A 21,560-nucleotide genomic window follows, 5' to 3' on the forward strand; every position below is an offset into this window, starting at 1 on the left:
TCCTCAAGTGAGGATAAAAAGAGAAAGAGAGAGAACAGAGACTAGGTTGTCTTTACCTTCTGTCATCTTAATCCTTTCCCTCATATTTTCAGGTAGTCAGTAAATAGTGGATTGAATGAACACATTCAGAAATTTTGCATCAGTACAGACAAGTGAAGACAGCTTATATCTATATTCATTTTATAGCCACAACAGCCCTCCCCCCAAATCCTCCCAAAGGTGACAGTGGGCAAGTTCCTTGATTTTAGCAGTCTGGAGTTTAGACACCTCATTGCTCTGCTGGGGAATGGTGTTAAGTACTTGTTTTTACTGTGTTCTAGTAAGATTGATGATTGGTTAATATAGTTACTAGAATACTGTGGTTACAAGGCCAGGGTCTGTCATATATAGACCAGTTCTCAACAAAGCTAGATGAAATATTTAGTGGGAGTTGTAGAGACAGAGAATAAAGGAAACCAAATTAGCAAAACGTTGGTAATTGTTGGAGTTGGGTAATGGGTTCATGGGGTCCTTTATACTATTCTTTCTATTTTTATGTATGTTTGAAATCCATAATAAAATTTTTTTTTAAATGAACAGCTAGATGAACAAGTGAGAGTTTAGCATAATTCCTTGGAAAGTAAATGAGCTACTGTTGCTGGGTCAGTACCATTATCTAGGTTAGTAGTATATTTAGTCCTGACCTATCTTTGACCTCTTCTGTTAGTGAGATACCAGGATGCTGAATACAAAAATTAGCACCTTGCAGAATTCTGTACCTGGTAGCCTGGGAATTGTAACATCCTGGCACCAAGCACCTGTGGCTCTGGTTCTTTCCTCCTTCCCAGCTCAAGTGTAGCTTCTGGTGGTATAGAACTGGACTGGATCTGAGAAGATGAGGAGGCAGTGGGGGAGGCGAGGGGAGGATCAGAACTCAACTAGGTCTTCTTTTGGCCTAAATCCTTTAGATTACTAGAATATCCTAAAACTATGGATGTTTATTGATTCACTCATCCATTCCACGCTAGAGGCCAAGTACTTTTCTAGTACTTGGGGGAGGTAGAGCAATAAATAAAACAAAGTTCCAGGACTTAAGGAGCTCACATTTTGGGGAGTGGATGAAGGAGAGATATAGTAAACAAATAAGGAAAGTATAGATTGAGAAAATTAAGCAGAGAAGGGAAATAGAGAATACCAGGAGTCAAAGTATTAAATTTTATATATGTTTTTTTGTTGATTTTAGAGAGAGAGGAAGGGAGAGGGAGAGATAGAAATAACTATGAGAGAAACATCAATCAGCTGCCTCCTGCACACCCCCTACTAGAGATCAAGCCACAGCCGGAGCATGCAAGTGACCTCTTGGTACACGGACCATGCTCAATCTATTAGTCACACTGGCCAAGCAGGATATTAAATTTTCAAGGAAGTTCTAACTAAAAAGGTAACATTTGAGCCCAGCTGGTGTGGCTCAGAGGATTGAGCATTGTCCAATGGACTGAGAGGTCCTGGTTTGATTCCTGGTCAGGGCACATGCCTGGGTTTCGGGCTCAATCCTCAGTAGGAGGCGTGCGGGAGGTAGCTGATTGATGTTTCTCTCTCACACATCGATGTTTCTATCTCTCTCTCCCTTTTTCTCTCTCTAAAAAAATTAATAAAAAACATTTTTTTTGGAAAGGTAACATTTGAGCAAAGACCTGAATGAAGTTCAGGGGTGAGCTTAGTGTATATGTGGAGGAAATGTATTCCAGTCAGCAGAAACAGCAAGTACAGAGGTCCTGAGGCAGGAGTACACTTCATATATTTGAGAAACATGAGGATGTCAGCCAGTATGACTGCGGCAGGGTAAGAGAGGAAACAGCAGATGAAGGGATGGGAGTGGATTAGCGGCAGATCACATTGGGCCTCAGAGGCACTGGAGTTTATTGTGAATTATGAGGGAGATGTGAGCCATTGGAGGGTTCTTGGCAGATAAGTGACATGAACTGACATAAAGGATCATTCTGGCTGCCATGTTGAAAATTGTAGGGGCCAAGAAGGGAAGAAGGGAAACTGGTTAGGAGGCTACTGCGGTAGTCCAGGCAAAAGAATTTGGTGGCGTGGACCCAGAGTAAAGCAGTAGAGAGAAATGGTTGGATTCTGGGTTTATATTTTGAAAGAAGGGCCAACAGGATTTGCTGATGGATTGGATGCAGCATGTGAAAGAAATAGAGTTGAGAATGGTTCTCTTATTTTTGGCCTGAGCAACTAAAGGATGGAGTTTCCATTTAGTAAAATCGGGGAGCCTGGAGTAGGGTTTAGGTTGTGAGAAGGGGAAGATAAGGAATTCACTTTTGAATATGTCGAGTTAAAGATTTTTTTTGAATGAGGATATTGACTAAGCAGCTGGATTTACAAGTTTATTTAATAAATTCCTGCTTTCCTGAGAATTAAAAGAACACTATTACTGGGTAAGAGACAAAGGAACATGGTGGGAAGGACAATGGCGGTTCAGGCGCGAGGCCTGGCTCCGCCACCGTGGAGCTGTGTGATCCTTTGGAACTCGAGACAGCTCTGGCCTCTATCTTTTACCTGCAAAATGACTGCTTTAGACTACACATGACCTGTCTTCTCAGCCCCTCCTGTTGTGAGAGTTGATGAATTAGTGCTTAGAATAAAGAAGATAGTATATCTGTATACTTGAGATTATTCTGGAAGTTGCTGAGCTCTATACAAGGTGATGGTAAGATTCATTCCTCCCTCCCTTCCATCCTTCGCTAAAGTATTAATGCAAAGAGTGCCTGCCATGTGCTGGACGCTGTGCTGGACCCAGAGGCTATGATGACAGAGAACATGCATCTGTGCCCTTGAGCCACCTGATGTAGCTTCACTGCCAAGTGCAGAGGGAATGGGCTGAAGTCTGTTGTTCTGGTGTGACATTAACTATGGAAACCTTGTTATTGACCTAGGTATGGGAGAAAACAGCGAATTTGATGTCAGAGATGAGGCAAGATGGTACTCCAAGTAAGGAAAAAGTGGTTGTCCTAGCTGAGGCAAGGGGAAGAGTTGGGGTGGTGGGACTCAGTTCCTGTCCTCCTTCACTCTTTCACTCAACATTTACTCCTCTGCTAGGAACTTCTCTTACGGAGCTCATAGTTCTGTAGTAGATTAAAGGCTTCAAATCCGGTCTCAGGAGTTTCAGTTAGATTTAGTTCACAAAAGCTTGCACTGATTTAGGATTCAAATTTGAGCTAAAGAGCTCAGTTAGCTATGTGACCTAGTAGTTTCACTTATTTAGTATCTTTGGGCATATTCTTTGTTAGGTGTTGATTAAGCTGAAATGCATGCTGTTTAGGAACTTAAATTATAAGCAGTATAACAGAAAGTAAGAGCGTGTTATTTTCCCCGCAAAAGAGTCAAGTTTAAGGAAAACATGTCATGGCAGGGTTAATCTCCTCACTGCGTCTGGAAGTCTGGAAGCACAGTCGCTCCCTTGTGTTTACCCTCGTGTCATTTAGATGTCAATGTTGGAATTGTTAAGAGAGCCTCTAACAAGCTAAACCAGAGTAACTGAGACACAAATCCAAGTGCAGCTGAAGCCATTGTCTTTAACTGGTGGCATTAAGCTACAGACAGAACCTCAGATGCCTCTTGCCCTGGCCTCTATCATTAAAGGTATAGAAATGTGAGTGACCATGTGAGGATCTCACAAATGCTATGCAGTCATCTTTGTTTTGCTGGTAGATGTGCAGTTCAGAACTGGATAGAGCCCTGGCCAGTTTGGCTCAGCAGTTAGAGCATCGGCCTGCGGTCTGGAGAGACCCGGGTTCGGTTCCCGCTAAGGGCACGTACTTCGGTTGCAGTTTGTCCCCGGCCCTGGTTGGTCGTGCGGGTGGCAGCCACTCGATGTGTCCCTTCACGTCGATGTTTCTCTCTCTCTCCCTTCCTCTCTCTCCCTCCCACTCTATCTGTACAAAAAATGGAAAAATATCCTTGGGTGAGGATAAAAAACAACAACAACACAGAACTGGATAGAGCTGCATTGTTGCGACATTCAAAGCCTCACCGCGCTTTAGATGGTCACAGCTGGAAGTCAGAGTGCTTCTTCCAGTGTCTCTGGGTTAACACTCACCCCATGCTTGCCCTCAGTAAACGATTTATCTCTGAGAAGCCCAGGTATAACTTCTTAGGTTGGTAGTGTTTCTCACTGCATGACTCTATTTGTCGGAAGTCCTGCTGCTTTGGGATTTTGATAAAGCATGAGACCCATGCAATTAAGATAAGAGCCAAGGAACTGGGCGGCTTCTTGAGATTTACAGCTGGCCTGAGGCTTAGTGTGGAGAGTGTGGCAGGGGTACCTGAGACCAGAGTCCTCTGGGTCTGAGATCATCCTCTTAATCTAGAAAAGTACTGTCCCGAGACCCTAAAAACAGTGAGGGGGGCCTCTGGCTTGTGGTTCAGTTGATTGGAGCATCATCAAAAAGATTGGGGGTTCGATTCCCGGTCAGGGCACATACCTAGGTTTTGGGTTTAACCCCTGGTCAGGGCATGTATGGGAGGTAGCCAATCAATGTTTCTCTCCCACATCAATGTTTCTCTCTCTCTCCCTTCTTCTCTCTCTAAAAATCAATAGACATATCCTTGGGTAAGGATTAAAAAACAAAACAAAAAAACAGTGAGGGAGAAGGCAGCCTCTGCTTAGCCACTACTCCAGCCGGACCCACCCTTGTGGTCAGGCTAGGACACATGTGTTGACCTATGTAGATTTGCTGTTGCCTTATGCTCAGCTTGATCATCTTTCCATATGATACCCCAGAATGGCATCCATGAATTATGAAGCTAAATTTTCAAATGTGGTTTTGCTACAAATCTGTAATATCATGGAATCTATCCCATCAGCACTGCACTAGCCATGCCTCCTGAATGGAGAAATAGATATTCCTGTAACCAATGAAAGAAGTGCAAAGCGTGCTTTTAGACTGTCTTATTCATTTATTTTTATTTATTTTACATAGGTAATACATTAACAGGGCTTTAATTTTTTCTAAGTATAAAAATATACAGTGAAAAGTAACCTTCTATCGTTTTGCCCTTGTCACTCAGTTAACCTTCCACAGGCAACCCTGATTAGTAATTTCCTAACTGTCTTTCCACAAAATTGTTTTATGCCCATGGCAACATAAAAGGCACTGTTTTATACCTTGCTATTTTTAATATACAGGGTGTGGCAAAAGTAGGTTTATAGTTGTTTGTGTGGAAAAAAATACAATTAATAAATAATAATACAAGAATAAACTGTTTTATAACAGTAAACCTACTTTTGCCCAACCCTGTATTTTAGAGTTTTTCATGTCTGTATGTAAAAAGCTTCCTCATTTATGTATGTCTCTACGTAGTAAGGAAGTTCTGAATTGATAGACATTTATGCTATTTCATACAAGGATGCCATGAATAACCTTGGACATGTATCATGTTGCATGCTGGGTCAGATGGTATATACACTAGTAATTTTGATTGATACTGCCAAATTGCCCTACATAGCCCTTGTACCAGTGTGTGCTCCCAGGAACAATAGACAACTATGCCTGTTTTCCTACAGCATCATGGACATTCATTTGAGTTAAGAATATATATAGCATGTTCTCCCTCTTGGGAGCACGTCCATGCCTTTCTCCCCTCTTCAGGTGTGCATCCCCTTAACTCTAAGGGTCCCCATGACACTTGCAACCAGGGGAGCAATGGGTAGCGGCAGCTTGTCGCAGGCTAACCCCCTGAACCTGTCCCCAATGCCCCTTTTTCTCTGACTTTCCAGTGAGCTAATAGCAGCCCCACCTCAGCTCATTTCTTTCCTGACATTTCTAGGGAACCAAAGAAGCCCTGCCTAGGCTTTTTCCTGTTGCTTCTTCTATCCAAGCCCTTCCTGTTTTCACTGTCCGTAGCTTTAATAAATGTACTCTCAAAAAAAAAAAAAAGAAAAGAAAAACCACTGGTTCCCTGGCCGGTTTAGCTCAGCAGTTAGAGCGTGGGCCTGCGGTCCAGAGAGACCACAGTTCGGTTCCCCCTGGGGGCACGTGCCTCGGTTGCAGTTTGTCCCTGGCCCTGGTTGGGTCGTGTGGGTAGCAGCCACTCGATGTGTCCCTTTCACATCGATGTTTCTCTTCCTCTCTCTCCCTCCCACTCTATCTGAACAAAAAAAAAATGGAAAAAAATGTCCTCAAGTGAGGATAAAAAAACAAAACAAACACCATCGGTGTGGCTCAGTGGTTGAGTGTTAACCCATACACCAAGAGGTCGCTGGTTCAATTCCCAGTCAGGGCCCATGCCCAGGTTTGGGCCTGATCCCCAGTGAGGGGCCTGCAGGAGGTGACCAATTGATGTTCTCTCTCATCGATGTTTCTGTCCTCTCTCCCTCTAAAAATCAATAAAGAAAAAACTAATGTAAAAAAAAAAAAAAAAGAATATGTAGATTACCTAGAGATCAAGGTAGGATACTGAATCATGGAGCCTCACCATGATACTCTATTCCATAAGACACGCACAGCACAACAGCCCAATTTGAAGAACTTTGCATTTAAAAATACACCCAAAAGAGGTAACTGGGTCTCTGGTGGTTATAAGAGAAGAAAGGAAGAAAAAGTCTAGAGGAAGAAGTTCCCAACCTCAGGACTTAGGCTGGCATGAATTAGAGGAAGAATAGCTATCTTTCTTTGCAGTACCTAGGAGGGATGAGGTGCAGGTAGTAATAGGAGGGCTGCGAGGAGAATAAAGGAAAATCCCGAGAGGGAGGAGCTGGCAACCAAGCAAACGGGTTTAGTGTCCACTGGAGAATTACCTCTTAGCTCGAAGCTGCTATCATTTCATTTCAGTGACTTTATTTTTTTTTAAGGTTATACCCCTTTCAGCACAACTGTTCATTTCTTTTTGGCCTCTTCTACCATCATCTCACTCGGAGTTAAGGTTTCTATGAACTAGAACTGTATGAATGTTCAACCTTATGTCTTTTTTCACATAGCATTAATTTGTTAATCATCTTCCATTAATCCAGATGGTTTGTGATTCTTGTCTAAAACTTAAACAAACATCCTTGTGCCCTGGCCGGTTTGGCTCAGCGGTTAGAGCGTCGGCCTGCGGTCCAGAGAGACCGGGGTTCGGTTCCTGCTAAGAGCGCGTGCCTCGGTTGCAGTTTGTCCGCAGCCCTGGTTGGGTTGGTTGTGCGGGTGGCAGCCACTCGATGTGTCCCTTTCACGTCGATGTTTCTCTCTCTTCCTCTCTCTCCCTCCCGCTCTATCTGAACAAAAAATGGAAAAATGTTCTCGGGTGAGGATAACAAACAAACAAACATCCTTGTGCAGATAGTTCTTGTTTCCTGTGGATTCTTTTTGTGGGATGAATTACGAAGATGAGGTTATTAGTTCTCGGATGCTGAACCTTCCCCGGTAGGTTTCAGCATTAATAGACTGTTCTCTGAAGAGCCTGGAGCATCTTTAGTGCCATCAGCAATGCATTCTTGGACCTGCCTCCTGGCTTTGCCAAATCCATGGTTGGAATTTTTTTTATTAATAGACTTTAATACTTAGAGCAGTTTTCGATTTATTGAAAAATTGAACAAAGTACAGAGTATTCCCATATATCCTCCTCCCCCTGTTCCCAGTTTCCCCTATTATAAGCAGACCTCGGAGGTATTTCAGGTTCAGTTCTAGACCACCACAATAAAGCAAATATCGCAATAAAGTGAGTCACAGAAATTTTTTGGTTTCTCTGTGCATATAAAAGTTATGTTTATACTATATTGCAGTCTGTTAAGTGAGCAATAGCATTATGTCTAAAAAAACTGTACATAATTAATAAAGGCTGACCATTATATGAGCCTTCAGCAAGTCATAATCTTTTGCTGGTGGAGGATTTTGCCTCGATATTGATGGTGATTGACTGATCAGGGTGGTGGTTGCTGAAGGGTAATGTGGCTGTGGCAATTTCTTAAAATAAGGCAGTAGTGAAGTTTGCAGCACTGATAGTCTCTTCCTTTCATGAATGATTCTTTGTAGCTTGTGATGCTATTTGATAGCATTTTACCCACAGTAGAACTATCACAATTGAAGTCAGTCCTCAAACCCTACCTCTGCTTTATCAACTAAGTTTATGTAATATTCTAAATCCTGTGTTGTCATTTCAACAGTCTTTACAGTGTCTTCATCGGAAGTAGAGTCTATCTCAAGAAACCACTTGCTTTCTTCATTGATAGGACTTTTTTTTTTTTTTTTTTTAGGGTATGTGCCCCTCACGGCAACCGAACCCAGGACTCTCTGGTCCGCAGGCCGACGCTCCAACCGCTGAGCCAAACTGGCCAGGGCTTGATAAGACTTCTTATCCCTTAAAGTTGTATCATGAGATAGGAGCAATTCAGTCACATCTTCAGGCTCCATTTCTAGTTCTAGTTCTCTTGCTATTTCCACGACATCTACAGTTACTTCCACTCAAAGTCATCAATGAGGGTTGGAATCAACTTCTTCCAGCCTCCTGTTAATGTTCACTCAGTAAGTTGCCACAAACCTTTAATTTGTTTTTGTTTTTTTTTTTGTTTGTTTTTTTTTTGTTTGTTTGTTTGTTTTTTATCCTCACCTGAGGACATTTTTCCATTTTTTGTTCAGGTAGAGTGGGAGGGAGAGAGAGGAACTGAGAGAGAGGAGAGAAACATCGATGTGAAGGGATCACATCGAGTGGCTGCCACCCGCACAACCAACTAGGGCCGGGGACAAACTGCAACCGAGGCACGTGCCCTTAGCGGGAACCGAACCCGGGTCTCTCCAGACCGCAGGCCGACGCTCTAACCGCTGAGCCAAACCGGCCAGGGCATGTTTTTTTGTTTTTTTAAAAAGGCAATATCTGTGAAGCACAATAACACAAGATATGCCTGTATTATTAACATCTTGCATTGGTGTGGTATATTGGCTACAATTGATGAACCAATGTTGATGCATTATTAACTAAAGTCCGTAGTTTACATTATGGCTCATTCTGTGCTGTACATTCTATGGCAGCGGTTCTCATCATGTGGGTCGTGACCCCTTTGGGGGTCGAACGACCTTTCACAAGGGGTCGCCTAAGACATAACAGTAACGAAATTACAGTTATGAAGTAGCAACAAAAATAATTTTATGGTTGGGGGTCACCACAACATGAGGAACTGTATTAAAGGGTTGCGGCATTAGGAAGGTTGAGAACCACTATTCTATGGATTATGACAAATGCGTACTCTCAGGAATCTCCCATCACAGTATCATACAGAACAGTTTCATCGCCCTAAAAATGCCCTGTGCTCCACCTGTTCATCCCTCCTCTCCTCCCTTCACACCCTTGGCAACCACTGATATTTTTACTGTCTCTATAGTTTTGCCTTTTCCAGAATGTAAAATAGTTGAATTCTTATTGTATGTAGCGCTTTCAGATTGGCTTCTTTCACTTAGCAAAATGCATTTAAGGTTCCTCCATATCTTTTTGCAACTTAATAGTTCATTTCTTTTTATCACTGAATAATATTCCATTGTATAGATAGATGTACCACCGTTTATTTATTGAAGGACATCTTATTGCTTCTCTTTTCTTTAGCAATTTTGAGTAAATCTGCTCTAAACATAAGTTTCCAACTCTTTTGGCTAAATACCTAGGAATAGGATTGTTGGATCATTTGGTAACAGTATGTTTAGCTTTGTCAAAAAACTGCCATACTATCCTCCAAAGTACCATTTTGAATTCCCAACAGCCATAAATAAGAGTTTCTCTTCCTCCACATACTTGCCAGCATTTGGTGGTGTCAGAGTTTTGGATTTTGGCTATTCTAATAGGTGTATAGTGGTATCTCATTGTCTATTGGATGTTAATACTTTCTTTTACTTTGATTTTTGGTAATAATTTAAATAGTGTCATGATTATTCTTTTTGTTCTTTAATTACTAATGAGAATGAACCTTTTTTATTAGTGATTTTTGCTTTTGAATTCATATTGTAGTCTTATTTGTCCAGTGAGAATTTGATATTGTTCTTAGATGTTTGTATGTGTCTGCATGTATTTTTTTCACCCAATTTTTAAAAATTGTGGCAAAATATGCATAACATAAAATTTATCATGTCAACCATTTTTACGTGTACAGTTCAGTTGCATGTGTTTTTAATATCATGTCTTATGCTTTATTTCTTTAATATTTTCCCCTAATGTTTTACTTTTTAAACTAACTCTTCTTTTGACTTGATTTTCTTTTGCTTCTCTTTTGCCTTTCTTCCTTGTTAGGATCTGGTTATGGTTCCATTTTAATGAACTAGTGAAGTAAATTTAACCCATTTGCCTCAGGATGGTGGTCTAAATAGCTGTGATAATCCCATGTCTCTTAATGGTGATGGAGTGCTTCATTTCCAAATAGCCCTTCTTAAGCCAGTGGTGACCCCAAGCTGAATTCCAGAAACAGTCCAGGTGTAACTTCGTCAGAGCTGCACTAATTTGCTTGTTGGTGTAAAGCAAGTCCTTAGGATGACCCTTCCAAAATGCCACAGTTTATTCTGGATTTTTCGTGGACAAGGGGTGGGTTTGAAACTCAGTCATAATTGGGTGTTTACAAACTAACGTGTTAAAATTCATTTAAACATATGGCTGAAAATTAGATTTTTAAGTTATCTGTTTTAGTTTAAATGAATTCTTTTCTGCAGTAAAGGGGTCTGCATTTTCACTGCCCTTTTGGAATTGCAAATAATCGCCCTGGCCAGTTTGGCTCAGCGGTTAGAGCGTCGGCCTGTGGTCTGAAGAAACGCAGGTTCGGTTCCCGCTAAGGGCACGTACCTTGGTTGCAGTTTGTCCCCGGCCCTGTTTGGGTCGTGTGGGTGGCAACCACTCGATGTGTCCCTTTCACGTCGATGTTTCTCTCTCTCTCTCTCTCCCTCCCACTCTATCTGAACAAAATATCGAAAAAAATGTCCTCGGGTGAGGATTAAAAAAAATAAATGAATGAAATTGCAAATAATCTACTTTGCCTAGTTGCTCTTTTTGCTATGACTGTGCAGATCTATAAAACTGTAATAGCCAAATAGGAACCATACTAAAAAGTAACTTGGGCTTTTAATATCAGTGTGTCTTTTGGAAAAAGATATTTGGCTGGTGTTTTAAATATATGTGTGTTATGTTAATGCAAGTTTCTGTTACGAATTTCCTGTTTTCTCGTTAGTGTTTGTAAACCCACAGAACCAAATCTGTTTCACTCTGGTTTTGTGTGTGCATTGAAGTCTTTTTCTATGATAACAAATACTGAGTAATTTTACTACAGTTCTTCCAAATCTGGCTCTAATGTGCCACTCGACTCTCTCAGCCTTTATCCTTTCCAACCTAATGCTACTTTATCCTCTCTGAGAAGTTTTCTATAGTCCCAAATGAGGAATTTTCTGAGTGAAAATTAAGTCACATTTTTTCATGTTTTTTTTTGGGGGGGGGGGGGGGTTGGAGCTTCTAAATACAGTTGTCCGCCCGGCTGGCTGAGACAGTACAGAAAGTCTTGTTCTTCGTGTCCAGGGAGTTCTGGTTGGCAGAAAGTGCTGAAAGAGTGGACAGGTTGTAGTCAAGGAGAAGCCCACCTTCTATGTGGATCAGGTTAGGTCTGAACTGTTACCAAATGGAGAAACAAATATATGGCTGCTCTTTAGTTCATATCCCTAATTATTCATATCCCTAATTTTTCTGCCTTGAGGACACAGTTTAAGCATACCTCGTTTCGTAGACCTAAAGACCCAAAGTATCGCCCTGGCCAGTTTGGCTCAGCGGTTAGAGCATCGGCCTGCGGTCTGGAGAGACCGGGTTCGGTTCCCGCTAAGGGCACGTACTTCGGTTGCAGTTTGTCCCCGGCCCTGGTTGGTCGTGCGGGTGGCAGCCACTCGATGTGTCCCTTCACATCGATGTTTCTCTCTCTCTCTCCCTTCCTCTCTCTCCCACTCTATCTGTACAAAAAATGGAAAAATGTCCTCGAGTGAGGATAAAAAAAAAAAAAAAAAGACCCAAAGTATCTAAAAAGTTTTTCTAAATGTTATTTCTCCCCAATAATTATAATTTATGTTTTTATATTGTAAAACATTTATATATGGGGTGAGTTTACCATTGTTTGTATGGAAAATAATACAATAATTATTAAATAATAATACAAAGATAAAATAAACTTTGTGTTTTGCCTACTCATAACTGTAAACCTACTTTTGCTCCACCCTGTATTATGAAGCCAGAGATTTCCTGCATCAGAGCCAACAATAGAGTAAGTTAATTTAAAAGTGCAACAAACAGCCCTGGCAGGTTTGGCTCAGTGCTTTGAGCATCGGCCCTCGGACCAAAGAGTCACAGGTTCGATTCCAGTCAAGGGTGCATACCTCAGTTACGATGCATCCCTGGCCCTGGTTGGGGTCCTGCCAGAGGGGTGGGCGACCAGTTGATGTGTGTCTCTCTCACATCAATGTTTCTCTTTCTCTCTTTCTTCCTTTCTCCCTCCTTCCTTCCCTCCCATTCTATCTGAAGATAAATGAAAAAATATCCTTGGGTGATGATTAAAAAAAAAATGCAACAAACAGAAACTGGACTTGCTGCTAGTTTTGGGAGAGTCAGAGCCATCCACGTTTCATCCCTACCTTTTGTCATAGTTCTTACCCGCCCTGCCCCCTCCCCCAGTCTATCTCTCCCCTCTACCCAGCTCAGGTCATGAGAGCACTGGTAAACCCTAACCCTCCACAGAGAAAACAGAGCAGCTGTCTTGCACCCCCTCCGCCCTTTCTCAGAGGGCTACAGGAGTTATGAATCTGAAATGTCAAGTGCAGGCCAGAATTGCTCAGACATGGTGATCCTGAGGCGTGACCAGCCTCTCTTTGACTCCATCAGTTTCACTGTTGTTGGTTTAGTACCGACCCATAGGATTCAGAGAAAACCATTTGATGAAAGAAAGGGGGGAAAATGGCAGTCAAATCTTGTACACGCCTCGCAGCCATGAAGCACCTTCTCGCTACCCTCGGGCTCTTTTGGAAGGCAGCTTCAGACATTGGGAAAGGTTAGGGAGCAAGAATGGGCTGTTTTAAAGGTTTATACTATGAGACTTAAGGAGGAAAATTGAATATTTAGCCTGGACATAAGAACATTTAAAGACGTGGAGATTTCTTTTTTTTTTTTTAATCCTTAGTTGAGTACATTTTTCCATTTTTTGTTCAGATAGAGTGGGAGAGAGAGAGAGAAACATCGACGTGAAAGGGATACATTGAGTGGGCCGCCACCCGCACGACCCAACCAGGGCCGGGGACAAACTGCAACTGAGGCACAGGCCCTTAGCAGAAACCGAACCCGGGTCTCTCTGGACCGCAGGCCAACGCTCTAACCGCTGAGCCAAACTGGCCAGGGCAGAAGCGGAGATTTCTTTGCTTTGAGTCTAAGAAGAATTATTTTGGGAAATGTGACTACCAGCCATCCCCCCTTTCCATTGTGGTCAATTCAAGAAGAACTGGGTTTCAGTTGCAGTGGATGAAATGAAAGTTCAACAATCAAGATTCGAGTGTTTTGAGCGCTGACATTGTGTCACAGTGGGCTAACAGAAGAAATACACGAGATACTGAGAGGTATGGGTCTAGCCCACCTGGCTTTGAATCCTGACTTTAGCACTTAACTTGCTGTGGGACCTTGGACAAATTACTCCACCTCTCAGCCTCAATTGCCTCATCTGTTTGTTTTAAATGGAGTTAATGTACCTATGTTCTCATAGGATTACTTTTAAGAATAAGAGTTGCCCTGGCCATTGAGCGTCTTCCCATGCACCAAAAGGTCGATGAGCATATGCCTGGATCTTGAGCTCAATCCCTGGTTTGGGCATGTGCAGGAGGCAGCCGATCGATGTTTCTTCTTTCACGTCAATGTTTCTCTCCCCCCCTTCCCTCCCCCTTCCTTTCTCTCTAAAATCAGTAAAAACATATTTTTTGAAAAAGATTGAAAGAATTAATGTAGGTTAAGTGCTTTGAACAGTGGCTGGCACATATTAAGGGCTATATATGTGATAAATATAATTAGAATGAGCAATGGAAAGGATTTTAGGGTCATCTGGGCCAGTGTTTCATTTTACAGATTAGGTAGCTGTCATGGGAGGTAGAATCAAGATTAGAGGCCATGTCTGCAGACTGGTCCAGGGTTGTTGCTGTTTCAGAAATACCCATTGCTTCAGAAGCATTTCCCTTTAGGCTTGTCTTTCATCCCCTCCTCCTTGGAGCCTGTATTTCTAGAGTACTTCCTGTGTGTCAGCACTGTGCTAAACATTGACATACTTCACCTCATTTCATTCTTACAGCACCTGTGAAGGTTTCACTGTTATTCCCCTTTTATTAGAAGTGCCATCTGAGGCTCATAGAGGTTCATTTACTTGCCCAAGGGCACATAGCTTTGAAGATGTAGAGACTGGATTAGAATCAAGGCTGTCTCACTGCAGAGCTTGTGTTCTGCACCATGGATTTTCCTCAGAAAGTCCCAGTAGAGTACAGAAAAGCTCAGTTAAATCACCATTGCTGCAGCAGCCATAGGGCCCAGCCAGAAAGATCTGAGGCCATTTTATAATCCCTTTCGATCTATATACTCTACTTTGTTTCCAGAATTAGGTCTCTCGGATGTTTCCTTATTTCTGACACAAGGCTATTACACAAAAGCAGGTTACCAGAACAGTTTCTTTCCCTGATAAAGAGAGTACAAGTCAAGGGTCATGGAGCAGACTATGAGAGGCCAGGACCAGAGCTTTCATGAGAGTGGGACCATGTAGGGGTTTTCAGGGCTTGGGCCAGGTTGGGGTCACTGCTGGGGTCCTAGCAAACCAGAAAAGATGGGTCAGATGTTAGAATTCCCACCTAGATCAGTGGTTCTTTCTTTACCTTTAATCCCTGTAAGACTCTGATGACAGTCTTGGACTCCCCCCACTTCAGGAAAATGCTCAAGTTCACACACTATTTTTAGGTGACTTCAAGGTTCATAACCCCCCCAGCTAAAAACCTTTGTACCGGGCAGCATAGTAGAGTACTTAAGAGCCAGATGGCCTCAGTTCATATCCTCCTCTCCCACTTATTTGCTGTGTAACCTTGAACAAGTTACTTAATGTCTTGGGTTTCAATTTCCTTAATTGTATAATGAGGATAATAATAGTATCGTGAGGATTAAATGAGTTACATGTAAAATGCTTAGTACATGGTTAGCTCCACAGCAGTGATCACTATTAATGGTAGTAGTGTTGCTATCCCTGGAGCTTAGCCCATTCAGTAAATGTTTATGGACAGAATGAATGAATTATTCTAGTGGAGATGCCAAGTCTGGAGTAGAGCATCCCAATCAGTGTGTCATAAATGGGCTATAGTTATGTTAAAAAATTGATCCGCTCAGCCCTTGGGGCTGCCAAAGCCCCAGATGGTGTTACTTCAGGCATCAACATCCACGTGTGACATGCAGATATCCTCTCTGGGTGCCCTGAAGTGAAAACAGTTGGGGCAGTGCCCAGCGATTGTGGCTCAGTGGTTGAGCATCCACCCATGCACCAAGAGGTCGCCAGTTCAATTCCCGGTCAGGGTACATGCTCAGGTTGTGGGCCTGATCCCTGGTAGGGAGTGTGCAGGAGGCTGCCAGTTGATGTTTTCTCTCATTGATGTTTCTTATCTTTCTCTACCTCTCCCTTTCTCTCTCTCTAAAATTAATAAAGAAAAGGAAAAAAAGTTTGGGCGGCATTGATCCAGAAGATCAGCTGGCAGGTAGTGAGGACCGAGTAGCAAGTCTAGATTCCAAGTGCAGGGGCATTCTTTGGATAGGTGGCAAAGAGAATTTTAACCACTGAACCACGAGCAAAGGCTTCACAAGTGTGGGCTCTCCAGCTCCAGTAGGCTCCGTGCCACAACAGATGCAGAGGAAGTCCTGCCAGCTGGACGCTCCAGTGTTTCCTTCTCACACATGAGGACTCTGTGAGTCACTCCACAAGGATTTGTGGAGAGCCCACAGTGAACCAGAAACCAAGCCGCAGCCCAAAGTCCTGTGTAGGCAACAATGTTAAAGAGGTAGTGATAAGTACTGAAGTAGGTGGCTTTAGGAGTGTGAGTGCTAGGAAGAGGTAGTGCCTAGGGCTGCAGGGACTTAAAAGGGGACTCAGCCTGGCCTGCAAGGCGGATTCTAAGGGTGATAGGAAGCCATTAAAGAGTTTTAATCAAGGCAATGGTAGATTTAGGTTTGTACTTTTTTTTTTTTATCCTCACCCGAGGACATTTTTCCATTTTTTGTACAGATAGAGTGGGAGGGAGAGAGAGGAAGGGAGAGAGAGAGAGAAACATAGAAACATCGACACATCGACATGAAGGGACACATCGAGTGGCTGCCACCCGCACGACCAACCAGGGCCGGGGACAAACTGCAACCGAAGTACGTGCCCTTAGCGGGAACCGAACCCGGGTCTCTCCAGACCGCAGGCCGACGCTCTAACCGCTGAGCCAAACTGGCCAGGGCTGTACTTTTTTTTTTAATCCTCATCTGAGGATACTTTTCCATTGCTTTTTCAGATAGAGTAGGAGAGAGGGTTGAGAGAGAGCAAGAAACATCAGTGAGAGAGACACATCGACTGATTGCCTCCCACATGACCCTGACCAGGGCCACCGGGGATCAAACCAAAACTGAGGTACATGGCCTTGACCAGAATCAAACCCACAACTATTTGGTCCACAGGCCAGGACTCTAATCACGGAGCCAAACCAGCCAGGGGCTTTGTTTGTTTGTTTAAGTCATCCTTACAAAATATTACAGCCTGGCCAGTGTGGCTAAGTGGTTGAGCATTGTCCCACGCACCAAGAGGTCGCTGGTTTGATTCCTGGTAAGTGCACATGTCCAGGTTGTGGACCCGATCCCCAGTGGGGGGCATGCAAGAGGTGGCCAATCATTGTTTCTATCTTTCCCTTCCTCTCTCCAAAAAAAAGGAAAGAAAGAAAAAAAATTTTTTAATTACAAAATGAGTAGGAAACAGGAAAGAGTTTATTTGATGACATATATTAGGAAACTCACAGTAAGTACTCAAGAAGTAAGAGGTGATACTCTCCTGAAACAGGTACCTAGGCTTTTTTTAGAGAGAGAAACATTGATGTGAGAGAGAAACATCTATCGGCTGCCTCCTGCACGTTCCCCTACTGGAGATCGAGTCCACAACCCGGGCATGTGCCCTGACCAGGAGTCGAACTGGGACCTCTCAGTCCCTGGGACAACACTCTATTCACTGAGCCACACCAGCCAGGCCCTAGGCTTGTTTTTTTTAATGGAGGTATAGTTGGCATTTAGTATTTATACATTAGTTTCAGGTGTACAACAATAATGATCTAATATTTGTGTATATTGCAAAATGATCACCATGGTAAGTCTAGTTAACATCCAGTGATATACATACTTATAGAATTTTTTTTCTTGTGATGAGAACTTTTAAGATTTACTCTTAGCAACTGTCAAATATGCAATATAGTATTAGCTATTGTCACTATGCTGTACATTATATCCCCAAAGCTTATTTATTTTATGACTGGAATTTGTACCTTTTGACTCCCTTTACCCATTTTTCCCACACCCAGCCCCCATCCGTCCTCAAGCAATCACCAATCTGTTCTCTGTATTTAGAAGCTTGGGTGTTTTATTGTTTTGTTTTGTTTTGTTTTAGATTGTGCATATAAATGACATCATACAGTATTTGTCTTTGTCTTGCTTATTTCACTTAGCACTCTTTTTTATGGCTGAATAATATTCCATTGTAATATATACACCATACTTTCTTTTTTCATTCATCCATAGATAGACACTTAGTTTTTCCATATCTGACTATTGTAAATAATGCTGCAGTGAACATGGAGGTGTGTATAGCTTTTCGAATTAGTGATTTCATTTTCTTTGGTTAAATACCCAGAAGTGGCCCTGGCCAGTGTGACTCAGTTGCTTGACAATTGTCCCATGCACCAAAAGGTCACTGGTTCGATTAACGATCAGGGCACTTGCCCAGGTTGCAGGCTCAATTCCCAGTAGATGGTGTACAGGAGGCAGCTCATTGATGTTCAGTGTTCCTCTCTCTCTCTCCCTTTTACTTTCTGTCTCTCTAAAAATCAATAAAAACATATGTGCAATAAATGAATACCCAGAAGTGGGATTGCTGGATCATATGGTAGTTCTATTTTTACTTTTTGAGCAACCTTCATAGTATTTTCTGTAATGGCTACACCAACTTACATTTTCACCCATAGTGCACAAAGGTTCCCTTTTCTCCACATCCTTACCAACACTTATTTCTTATCTTTTTTATAATAGCCATTCTAACAGGTATTAAGTGATACTTCATTGTGGTTTTGATTTGCATTTCTCTGCTGATTAGGGATGTTGAGCATACCTATTGGTCATCTGTATGTCTTTGGAAATATGTCTATCCAGAGCCTCTGCCTACCCGCTTTTAATCATATTGTTTGGTTTTTTGCTATTGAGTTGTATGAGTTCTTTATATTTTTTGGATATTAACCCTTTATCAGATACATGATTTTCAATTTTTCTCCCCCACTTCGTAGGTTGCCTTTTTATTTTGTTGATGGTTTCCTTTTACTGTGCAGAAGCTTTTTAGTATAATGTAGCCCCACTTGTTTCATTTTGCTTTTGTTTCCTTTGCTTTCGGTGTCAAATTTAAAAAATCATCACCAAGACTGATGTCAAGGAGCTTACCCCCTATGTTTTCTTCTAGGAGTTTAATGGTTTCAGATCTTACATTCAAGTCTTTAATCTATTCTGAGTTAATTTGTGTGTGTGTGCTGTTAGACTTTTGAGGGAGGAATCAAGGATGACCCCATTGATTCTGGATAGCTGGAGGTGCCATCCAGGGATACTGGAAGTGGAACAATTCTGGGTTTGGGGGGTTGTGAGTTCTGTTGGGGACTCATTCCATCTGTGATGCCTATGGGATGTTCACTGGGGAGGGTCAGCAAGGCCCATGGATGAATGGATCTGAGCGTAGGAGAGATGTTGGAACGGGTAGAGAGAACCAGCAGCAGTGGGTTGGCTGCCTGCCTGCCTTCAGTGGGGCTCCCTTCTGAGGAGAGCAAGTTTAAAAGTGGGTTTTGATCAATGAAATCTTAATTTTACAACCAATTTGGCTGGCATGCTTTTATGCTCAAATTTTAGAATTCTTAAATGTATATATTTTGAACCCACTTTAATTTTTTTTTTTCATCCTCACTGGAGGACATTTTTTCTTTTGTTCAGATAGAGTGTAAGGGAGAGAGAGAGAGAGAGAGAGAGAGAGAAACATCGATGTGAAAGGGACACATCGAGTGGCTGCCTCCTGCACGACCCAACCAGGGCCAGGGACAAGCTGCAATCGAGGTACGTGCCCTTAGCAGGAACTGAACCTGGGGCTCTCTGGACCACAGGTCGATGCTCTAACCACTGAGCCAAACCAGCAAAGGCTGAACCTACTTTATAGAAACCAGCATAGTTGTGTACTTTGAAGAATTTGTCTCTCATTCTTCCTGGCGGCCCATTCACTGTTTCCCTGTGTGTTCTTGCAGCATTAAGAAGCTGTGCAGCTCATAACGAAACTGTCCGTTTCCTCAGATTGGTGACCCAGGAGGAATCTCTAACTCAGCTGCGGCTCTCAGTGTTGGCCAGAAGCCAACTTCATGTCTGAGTGCACGAGCAGCAGTTTGTCATGGAGAGCTTGGGGCTACAAACGGTCACCCTCAGTGATGGGACAACAGCCTACGTCCAGCAAGCTGTCAAAGGTGAGTATTTCCAAAGACCTCGGAATTGCCTCCTGTCCCCCAGCTTCTGGAGAGGAGTGTCCAAGAGTCTCACCCCCAACCTGCCCTCCCAGCCGCTTGCCCCAACTTGCTCTGCATGGGAATCTCTTGAAGTAATTGATTAAAAAGGGAACTCTTTAAAATAAAATGCCATCTAGGCAGCTAGAAAATCTGACTAGCCCAGCTGTAGGAGCCAAGACCTATGAAAGGCAGAATTCCTTACATGCAGTGAGTAGATCACAGATATTTCTGAAATAGTGAACACAGTGCTGGTTTTGACTTCCTGCTTTTCAGATACTCCCTGTCTAGTTTCTCAGTGCTTTCAAGCAAGTTTAAGCACTCAAGGTATCTATTGAGCATGTACAAGATACTCTAGCTCCAGAGAGGGACACCCAAGAATAGATCTCATACCTTAGGTCCCGCTAGAGTTGCCAGAAATAAAAATGCATGGCACACAGTTAAATTTGAATTTCAGATAAATAATGAATAATTTTGTAGTATAAGTATGTCTAGTATAAGTATGTCCCAAATACTACATGGTATAGACATGTATAAACATGGGATTAAATGCTAAAAATACTAAAATAATAACACTAAGTACTAAAAAAAATCATTGTCTATCTGAAATTTTGATTTACGAGAAATTCAAATTCTCCAGAACTTAATTAAGATCAAGGTGAGGGTGGCATCAGAACAGAGTATTGTTGAAGGGCAGGGTCTCAGGCCAGGGACACAACTTTCAGCACAGGCTCCTCCTTTCTCTCCGGCATCCCAGGCATGCCAGATGGCATGCATGTGTTCCTTGGACGCCTCATTTCTAGTCTTTATCTTGCCTTTTCTGGTCTCTATGGGTACCACCGTCCTTACAGCTGCATCGTTACTGCAACATTGCCCTCCTTCATTTCAACACATTGTCAAAATGTATTTCAGTTCCCAGGTTTACAGATAATTTGTTTGTTGATTTCATTTTAATTGTCTGCTTCCTGATGACCACAAAGTCTGAGACTCCTTAATCTCATCAGTAAGCTCTTTTTCATATAACAGCGTGTTGGAGTGCCTTCTGAAAAGGTTTCTTTTCTTTTTTTTATTTATTGATGTTAGAGAGAGAGAGATAGAAACATGGATGAGAGAGAACATCGATTGGCTGCCTTGTGCATGGCCCCCACTGGAGATCGGACCTACATCCCTATGTGCCCTGACTGGGAATCGAACATGTCACATCGATGTTTCTATCTCTCTAAAAAAAAAAAATCAATAAAGATATATTTTTTTCAAAAAGTAAATCTATATTGAACACACTACATATATTTTACTAATATACAGTTAACCTATGTAATTTACACTTTAATTTAAAATATATTTTGAAATGTGTAATATTGGCTGAGAAAAAGTTTAACCTAGAATTTCCTCTAACAACCAGAGACTACGATGGGGAGAGGGGTTGGGAGAACATCGATGAGACCTCTCAGTGCATGGGTTGACGCTCCACCACTGAGCCACACCAGCGAGACTGGAAAGGTTTCTTATTAAGACCTAGGATGTGTGGGTCTGGCTGTCTTAGTTTTCTTGAAAATGGAACTTCTCTGAATACTTTTGAAGCCCCAAACCCTCTGTTTGCAGACTTCCCGTCACAGGTATTGCCCCGCTGCTGCAGTCTTGGTGAGGTGGAAGGACTTAGGAACTGTGTAGACTGGGCTGTTTACCCCATGGACCCAGTTATTTCCCATGCCTCAGTCTTCTGCCACGAAGTTTTCTTTTTAAATCCTCACCCGAGGACATTTTTTCATT

At 42.4% G+C, this 21,560-nt stretch overlaps 1 protein-coding gene across 3 annotated transcripts in view; it reads left to right on the top strand.

The window, feature by feature from the left end:
• The window catches only part of ZNF76 (zinc finger protein 76), a 38,156-nt gene that overhangs the window by 3,763 nt on the left and 12,833 nt on the right, over positions 1-21,560 (top strand). For 2 of the 3 annotated variants that reach the window (XM_036248998.1, XM_036248997.1), the window contains exon 2: positions 19,588-19,754. In XM_036248998.1, the coding sequence (XP_036104891.1) occupies positions 19,682-19,754 (73 nt within the window). In that variant the 5' untranslated portion in view covers positions 19,588-19,681. Of the gene's footprint in view, positions 1-19,587; positions 19,755-21,560 lie in introns of those variants that run through there. The other variant, XM_036249000.1, reaches the window with a different exon arrangement.

Source organism: Molossus molossus, unplaced genomic scaffold (assembly GCF_014108415.1).
Source record: "Molossus molossus isolate mMolMol1 unplaced genomic scaffold, mMolMol1.p scaffold_m16_p_8, whole genome shotgun sequence".
Classification (NCBI taxonomy): domain Eukaryota; kingdom Metazoa; phylum Chordata; class Mammalia; order Chiroptera; family Molossidae; genus Molossus; species Molossus molossus.